Source organism: Terrapene carolina, unplaced genomic scaffold (assembly GCF_002925995.2).
Source record: "Terrapene carolina triunguis isolate 2854851 unplaced genomic scaffold, T_m_triunguis-2.0 Scaffold714, whole genome shotgun sequence".
NCBI classification, from domain to species: Eukaryota; Metazoa; Chordata; order Testudines; family Emydidae; genus Terrapene; species Terrapene triunguis.
The window spans coordinates 14,513,031-14,522,209 of NW_020665065.1; the positions used below are offsets into that span (position 1 = coordinate 14,513,031).

Here is a 9,179-nt window from a genome sequence, read left to right on the forward strand (position 1 = left end):
AATACAACACAGAACTGGCTTGAGCCCCCACCCAGTAACCTGGGAAAATTACACACCACCTCCGGGTGCCACTGAGCAGCAATCCTTCCCCACTCGCAAGCACAGAGTCTGAGTGTAGAAAAGAAACTTTTAATGAAAGGAGGGAAGTCACCTGACATTAATTAGGGAAAATGCCACAAGCAGGATTCATAATCCTAAAACTGTGAGCAGGACGCCCACCCCAGAGTGCATGGGGTAGAGTCTTCTGCCTCATGTTCTTGAGTTCTACAACCAAAAGTTCCTTTTCTGTGCCTCTCTCTGCTCCATCACCACACCCCAGTCACAGAGGTTGTCCTTGGTCAGTGAGGACCCAGGGTTCAGAGGTGCAGCTGTGTGAGTTCATCTCCCACCTGGGGAAGAACGCACCTTGTTTGCTCCGCCATCTGAGCACTTGCTCTGGTTGGCCGCCCCACCAGCCATGGTTCCTCTCCACTGGCCGCCCCGCCAGCCGCTCATTCCGCTCCCGCCGGTCTACTGCTCGCTGCTCCCGCTGGCCGACTGTCAGTTACCTTCTGCTGCCACCTACCTTTCTGCTGGTCAGTCTCTTACTGATTGTCAGCTCTTAGTGATTTTCAGCTTTTAGCTGGCTGGGCAGAAATGCTGTCCCACCACAGGTGATGTCAGCTCTCATGTAAGTACTTTAAAATAGCAAAGGCTCCTAACGGAGCCTATTTAGCACTATCTTTGAACAACAGTGGGGAGAAACAGGTTAAGCCAGACTGGGGACCCTTAGGGAGCATCCACAGCTCCTGGCTGGGACATCTGTCCCCTCCCCTTTTACTTTCACAGGGGTCTGGCATTGGAGCCCCTGGCTTAACGAGGTCCTTTCAGCCAAAGGTGACCCCCTCATTTGGGACAGGTTCAGCACAGTTCTGCTCCCCTTTATTCATACAATAAAGACAACAACACTGATAACAGCATTTCACTACCCCTGCATTCAGTACTCAAGTGATTTGTAACCCAACACCAGCCAAAGTTGATCACTTTGAGCAACACTGCTCTCCTGCTGGATATCTAAGCAGAGTAGGTGTGTTCTTGTAAATACAGTTTGCTCCTGATGTCTCTCCCGCTCCCAGCTAGCTGTCAGGGGAGAGTTCATTCAGACCCTGCTTACACCTGCTTCTCTTTCTCTTGTTAACTGCAAGTCCCTTACTCCAGTAAAAGGCCCATTCGGCTCAGTGGGAGTTTGCCTGACAAAGCGTTCCAGAATTGGGCCATATGCCTCACAAAGCATTCCATTGGGCCGTACGGAGTAGTCTGTTTTCTAAAGCCTGCTAGAAAACCCCTTGAATAGACGATCAGGGTGGATTTGTTTTTTCTTCCAGGTCCTGACTAGAGGAAGATGAGGCTTCTCTTGGCATTGGCTGTGCTGTTTTCCTGCAGTAAGTGCAGTGATTTGGCAAACCCTCTAATGTGCTAATTATCCTGAGCCTGACTCTGATCTCATTGACATTGGAGTAGATTCTGTAGAACTCCATTGAGTCAGTGCAGTTGTCCCGGTATGGAACTAGTGTGAGAGTAGAACCTGCGGGTCAGATTCTGTGGTGCCCTGCGCTGCTGGTGCAGCCAGTTGGGTGAGGATTGCCACACAATTAGAGACTCCTCCGGCATCATAGAGCTAGTGTTGCAGATCCAGTGACACGCCCCTGCCAGGTGCTCATATAGGGGGCATAGCCCAAGGGGGGCATGCTTCCAGCCTCCATTACAGACCCTTGTTAGAACAGCCTGGGGACCATCCTTGTTTGCAGCCAGCCTAGGACTGGGTGGGCTATGAAGGTGTCTACATCGTCTGTTGCAGGCACACACCCCTCCAGCTCCATGCTACGCTCTCCTCAGCTGCTGTTTAGAGTTGGAGTGTGGTGTTTTGGGGATCCCCCACCCCAGTAAGAGGCTCTGTCACCACCTGCCTTGTAACTTGGGTGCCTGAATGCCTTGCATGTCCCCCGCAGATTTCTTTGCTTCCCTGCAGAAAAATGATTTTCTGAGGGGGAAACAAAGGGAAGCCACAAGAGCGGTCATGTGACCCTCCCCAGCAGTGTATTTTGGGTGCCCAGGGCAGAGAGGTAAATCACTGTGGGGCAGGGGGAGGGACTGGGGAAGACCCGGCTGGTGGCTCCTACCCTGCACCGGGATCAGCTGCTAGACCCGGCTGAACTGGGGAAGACGGTACTTCCTCTTCCCCTGCACGGCATCCGGGCCGTGTCAGACCCACCCCCGGATTTCTCCCCGACCGTAGGAAGCTCTGCAAACACTCCCCTCCCCTGCACTTCCTGCACCCATCACTCCTCAGCTGCAGGGGGAGGGATCACTGTACAGGGAGCTGCTCCCCCATCCGCCCAGCATCCGTGCATCCAAATCCTCTCAGTCCCAGACCCTCCCACCAAGCCTGACCCCCACACACACCCAGAACCCCCCCTGATGAGCCCCACTCCTCCTGCCCCTGGACCACCGCAACAAGCCACCCGGATCCCCACCCTACCAAGCCCCAATCATCTGCACCTGGATCCCCATCCCACTGAGCCCCATTCCCCCAGACCCACCTTATGAGCTCGATCCCCCCCACACCCAGACCCCCCCCTTGCTGAACCCCAAACCCCTTCACCTGGACCCCCCTGCCGAGTCCCATTACTGTTGCACTCAGAACCCCCCAACAAGACCCTGAGCATCCAGATCCCCCCCCCCGCACCCAGATCCCCCACTGAGTCGCCTGCACCCAGATTGCCCCACACAGAGCCCTCTCAACCCACACCTGGATCCCCCCACACTGAGCCCCTCCACACTTGGAGCCTGCCTGCCCACACCTGGTGCACCTGGCACGGAGGGGCAGGGCCCTGGGGTGTTTCTGGGGCAGGTCCGGTCCTTGCGCTGTGTCAGGGTTGGGTGCAGCCTCACCGCTGAGTCCACGTCCCGGAGCGGGGAGCTGCACAGTGATCTCCCACCTCTGTGCAGCCACTGGCCTGTGCTCCCCAGTGCCATGCTGGAGCCTCCACATTTATTTGACAAATAATATTTTGCAGAATTTTAAAATATTGTGCGCAGAATTATTAATTTTTTGGCGCAGAATTATTAACTTTTTGGTGCAGAATGCCCTCAGGAGTAATTACAAGCTTTCATAAAAGACCATACTTGATGCATTTCTATACACAATAATGTATACCGCCAGTTGATTCAATTGCTTATTCTTTGGGGGCCTTGTTCTCCCCTTGAGGTGTCGGGACCCTGATTGCCACATGGGGGTAACCCGTTTCTTACCATGACACCGGCTCTGTAACCAACATGTCACTGCCAGGGCTGCTTGGGCGCACAGGGTCATTCCCACCCAGAGTCCATGACTGTGATGGGAATGAGCCCCAATACAAATATCTCTGGGGAAATGTCAACACAAAAGGTTAAGCCTTCTAATGCCCACACTGGGCCAGATTCATCCTTCGTGTAATTCTATTGACTGGTATCTCACCATGTGGAGAATCAGTGCTATTCCCTATAGGAAACGTCTCCTTCCCCAATGTATAAGGTGGCCTGTGACAGGTATGACAAAATCCTGGACAGACTTCACTGAATGAAGTTTAAGTATCTTAGGAGCTCACTGTGTAAAAAACGAACTGTTCGTGTACTGTTAGGGGAGTGTATGTAACTTCTTTCAAGGGGAAGACAGGACCCAGGCAAACAATGGGAACTGTTAGCTTCAAAGGACTGTTTGAAACAATGGACAAAGACAAGAATGAACTTTTAAGTATGTTTCCCAGGAAATCCCTGGGAGGAGGGTGATGCAAAAACTCTAGGTATATGAAAACTCAGCCTTTTGAAGCTTTGCAAGAGGGGACTTTTTTGGCTACTGGTCACTGGCTACATGAGGATAGATCAAAGACCCCAAAAACGGTATAAAGAAGTAACTCATTGACACAGGAGTGGGTCAGTTCGGAGCTGAGGCTATGATGAACCAGTGACCACAGGGGAAAAAAACTTGTGTGGGGTTCAAAGGATTAATCGCCAGCCAAAGCCTTTGGGATGGGGGGTGGGAGGGTGATCTCCGGTAAGCTGATCAGCATGCGTGTAGGTTCTTTTATTGTTTTTTAATATGTTTTCTCTGTAATGATTTGTACCTTAAGGACTAAATGTGATTGCTTAGAGAGCTCGGTGTCATAACTTACAACTGTGGGCAATTACAGTGTTCCTAGTCTCGGATGAGAAAGCAAAGGACTGGTGCTGGCCATTAGCTGTCTGCCTTGCTGTGGGATAGCGCCGTGACGTAACCCTCTGCTGTTATTTTGCAGGTGAATTTGTGGTGCATGGGAGTCTCTTGGAGTTTCGCAAGATGATCAAACAAGCAACTGGGAAAAGTGCTCTACCGAATTATACCACCTATGGATGCCACTGCGGTGTGGGAGGCAAAGGAACGCCTAAGGATGCAACCGATTGGTACAGTAGTTACTGATTACAGCAGTATTCTAAAAACGCAGGCACCACTGGTGAATTACGGTTCTATAATCCTTGCTCTAGATGTCAAACAACTTGAGCTTGATGAGTGTCCGCTGCATCCCAGCTGCCTCCCAATAGGTAGGGCCCTACCAAATTCACGGCTGTGAAAAACACATCCTGGACCATGAAATCTGGTCTTGTGGGCTTTTACCCTGTCCTGTACAGATTTCACAGGGGGAGACCAGCACTTTTCAGATTGGGGGTCCTGACCCAAAAGTGGGTTGCAGGGCGGTCACAAGGTTATTTTAGGGGGGTTGTGGTAAATAATAATAAAAAAAAAAATATGGGGATATACCTATCTCATAGAACTGGAAGGGACCCTGAAAGGTCAGGGAGTCCATCCCCCTGCCTTCACTAGCAGGACCAAGTACTGATTTTGCCCCAGATCCCTGAGTGCCTCAAGGATTGAACTCACAACCCTGGGTTTAGCAGGCCAATGCGCAAACCACTGAGCTATCCCTCTGAAGGCAGAGCCACCACCAGCAGCAGCGCAGAAGTAAGGCTGGCAATACCATACCATGCCACCCTTACTTCTGCGCTGCTGCTAGCAGTGGCTCTGCCTTCACAGCTGGGCTCCCAGCAGCTGCCACTCTCCAGCTGCCCAGCTCTGAAGGCACCGCCACCAGCAGCAGCGCAGAAGTAAGGGTAGCAATACCACAACTCTCCCGACAATAACCTTGTGACACCCCCCCCCCAACTCCTTTTTGGGTCAGGATCCCTACAATTACAACACCGTGACATTTCAGATTTAAATAGCTGAAATCATGACATTTACAATTTTTAAATTCCTATGACTGTGAAATTGACCAAAATGGACCATGAATTTGGAGGGCCCTACCCATAGGCTTTGCAGAGTGAAACACGGGTACAGGAAACAGAAAGCAATAGCAGAAGGAGAAAGGAAAAAGGTTTAAGCCAGAGAGAAAAGATGGGATCGAATTCATCCTTATTGTAACTCCACTGAAGTCAATTGAGTTACTTTACGGATGCATGTAGCCTGATATGTGCTCACATGAGTTTGGAAAGAAGACTGAGGTCCAGATCCCCAGTTGAGATAAATGAAAGTAATTCCTTGGAGCTACACTGATCTACGGGAGCTGCGGACCAGGCTCTGAGAAAGGAAGAACTGCAAAGGGACACAAAGTCTGTTCCAGATGCCAGGAGATGCAGAAGAGAAGGCTCTCACACCAAGACCAGACAGAATGTGTGGAAAAACAGAAAGAAGGCCAGTTGAGGGAGCAAAGAAAGTACAGTAATAAGAAAAGCAAAGAACCATGATATCAGAAAGAGCAAGTCCATGGAAGGTTTAGATTGAGAGGAGAATAAAATCCATTGACTTCAGTGAGACTATTTGTATGAGTACGTTTTGCTAACTGCTTAATTCTTCTTAGCCGTGAAGCTGCAGGATCTGCTTGTTTTATGTAACTTAGAAACCGATTGAGGGGAGGGGTGTTTGGGGAGTGGGTTGTTTTGTTTTACACAGCATCGTATGTGGAATCAGCTTCAACCTGATTCTCCCTACAGGTGTTGCCTGCATCACGACTGCTGTTACTCACAGTTGATGGCTCAAAAATGTCATGTCATAACTGACAGATACCATTACACTTACAGGAGAGGAGTCATAACGTGCGGTGAGTAGCCAGGCCCATAGAAAGATAGGCACTTCCTTTGTCTCTGCTCCCAAATCAGCTCATTGCTTTGCTGTGCCACTTTCTTAAAATCTGTGGGGTCAGAACCTCAGCTGGAGAGCCTTGAGCCTAGGCCAACTTCCCCCAGCTGGGCATCGGACACACAGTCCGACTCCAGACAGCCAAAGGTAAATAAGTTTCAGAGTAGCAGCCGTGTTAGTCTGCATCCACAAAAAGAACAGGAGTACTTGTGGCACCTTAGAGACTAACAAAAGTCATTATCACTACAAAAGTTTTTTTTCTCCTGCTGATAATTGCTCATCTTAATTAATTAGCCACTTAGAGTTGGTAGGGCAACTCCCACCTTTTCATGTTCTCTGTGTGTGTGTGTATATATATATCTCCTTACTATATGTTCCATTCTATGCATCCGATGAAGTGGGCTTTAGCCCACGAAAGCTTATGCTCAAATAAATGTGTTAGTCTCTAAGGTGCCACAAGTACTCCTGTTCTTTTTAAAGGTAAATAAGAGGAAAATAAAATGGAAGTGATAGAAGTCATCTATACTGGGATTTCAGACCAGCAGAGAGAAAGAGAGACACACATTCGTCTTGATGGTGTATGCAACCCCCTTTATCTGCATTCTGCAAACATCTGCCCGTGCTGAAGTGTTGTTCACACGGTTGTCTGCCGAAAAGGAAAGTGCCGCAATTACTCATGTGAGCATGCACGGGTGCCAGGATTTTGCACAAACATTCACAATGAAAGTGTTCACAAGCCATCTTGAGAGCTTTCTGTAGCTTTGGGACTCTCCCAGTCAGGGAGCAGAAACAACACCAGGTGACTTCGATGGCCAGTGAGAATAGAGAATTAGGAACAGTGACGACAGGCACCAAAAGTTACACCAAATAGTTTGGTGGTAGCAGCCCCTGGGTTGGAATATGTTTTGAAGGAACAACTCGTAAGCTACTCTGGAACCATGAACCTCTAAAGCAGAAATGGTGCTTGTGGAGGAAAGGGGGTGGAGTGGAGATGGGATTTTCAAAAGCACTCAGCATTGGCCTACAATTCTGCCTTCACTGAAGCCAAAGGGAGCTTTGCTTTGGTCTGGATGGGAGCAGAATTAGGCCAATGCTGAACACTTTGGGAAATAACGAATCAGTGTATGCCTGCAAATAATTCACCCAGCTCTGATGCTCCTGGAGTTGGCGCCCCACTCCCTAAGCAATGTGCTTCTTCCCTGGTCTTCCCAGGTCCAGACAGCTGGTGTAAAAGGAGCATCTGCGAGTGTGACAAGGCCACTGCGTTGTGCATGAAGCGCAACTTACAGAGCTACAACAAGAAGTATCGCTTCTACTCCAACATAAAGTGCACAGGGAGAAAGCCAAGATGTTAAGCAAAGGCTCCTTGCAATGCTCATTAAGCCATCCCCTATTCTCATGCATTCAGCATTTCCACACTGTTAAGCAATCAAGTGCTTGACCTGGGATTGGGAATTGCTTCCTATCCAGTGGTTCTTGGCTGCTCTTTCCCTAGGCTACTGTCAGGCAGAATCCAAGGAACTGCTCTTAAATAAGAGACCTGATCTGCCTTAACTGCATCACGATATACAGAATCGGAAGAGAAATTATTTTGAGGGAGAAAGCAACACGTGTCACGTTTTTGATAAAAATACTAGGGAGGACTGGCACGTGTCCTCTGCCATGGTTAAGTTATGATGGGAGCCAGGGGGAGTCTCTCCATTCTCTTCAATAGTCTTTGGATTGGGCCTACGTGCATAAATGAACATAGAGAAATGTCAATTTCCTTTGCTCTTGCTTCAGTGCAGATTCGCTTTCTGCTGCTTCTGAATAAAACGGAAGAGTATAACCATGTTCTTCTCTGCGTTGTGACGCAGAGGCATTCGACCGAACCAAACTAGTCACCCTTCGGCGTGAGTGAGAAAGCTGGAAGCAGCTACCCCTCTAGTTAAAATATCTAGAGGCCCCGACGGTTCTGAGCCACAACGTTTAGATCTTGATTCAAATTTCACTCCCAAAATTCGTGATCCAGGGGTTTGGTTCAGTCCACTTTAGGTAATAGGGTTCGCTGTAGAGTTCTGATTCAGATCCCACATCTGGGGTGGATCCGATCTAGGTCTTTGGTTTAGGCCCATTTCTAACACTTCTCTTTGTTTAGGGTGAAAAAAATCCCACCCATCCACAGCTTCTGGCTCAGGCCCAGAACCTGCAAGTCAATATGCACCGAGCTCCATGCTGCCAGCTGGGCTTAGCTTAGGTACGTCTCTGGGCCCAGCACCGTAGTATCTGAGCTCCTCATCATCTTTAATGGATTCATCCTGACGATACCCCTTGTGAGCTTAAAGCCACTATCCCTGTTTTACAGATGAGAAACAGACACAGAGAGCCTTTGGCCCCAATCCACACAGGTATTTGGGTGCCTAACCCCCCTAGGCATCCGGGCACCTATCTTCCATCTAAGCCCCAGAGCCATTCATACATGGAAAACAGGCATTCCTCCACCTAAGTGGCATGCCGGGCCCAATCCAATAGGCATGCTCAGAGGCCGCCTACCAGCGTGAGGCCCACTCAAAATCTGGTTGCAGAAGGAGGTGGTGGTGTCTGTCTCCAGTGGTTAATGCACTTACCTGGGATGGGGCAGACCCAGGTTCAATTTCTCTCCCTCTCCGCCAGCAGGGGAGAGAGGATTTGAACAGGGGTCTCCCTTTTCACCAGAGAGCTCTCAAACCACAGGTGCCTGATTACTCTGGGCCCTCGGGGTGCTCAACAACCCACCCCACCTCCCAAGTCCCCACCCCCATCCTGTCTCTTCCCGCCCTGCCTCTTCTCACCTAGTTCCCCCACTCCCTCAAGCGCGCCCCATCCCTGCTTCTCCCCCTCCCCACCAGCACCTCCTGCACGCCGCAGAACAGCTAATCATGGTGGGCGGGAGGCGCTGGGAGGGAGGGGGAGGAATTGATCAGCAGGGCCCGCCAGTGCATAGGAGGCACTGGTGGGGAGGGGGGCGCTGGCT

The 9,179-nt window shown here is 50.1% G+C and overlaps 1 protein-coding gene across 1 annotated transcript; it reads left to right on the forward strand.

The window, feature by feature from the left end:
• Nucleotides 1–1,381: 1,381 nt before the first annotated feature.
• LOC112110193 (phospholipase A2 homolog sphenotoxin basic subunit B-like) lies at nucleotides 1,382–7,542 on the forward strand. Its single transcript, XM_024205075.1, has 4 exons — nucleotides 1,382–1,421; nucleotides 4,314–4,458; nucleotides 6,043–6,149; nucleotides 7,400–7,542. Exons 1-4 carry the CDS (start codon nucleotides 1,382–1,384, stop codon nucleotides 7,540–7,542), a joined length of 435 nt encoding a protein of 144 aa, XP_024060843.1.
• The last annotated feature ends 1,637 nt before the right edge of the window (nucleotides 7,543–9,179 follow it).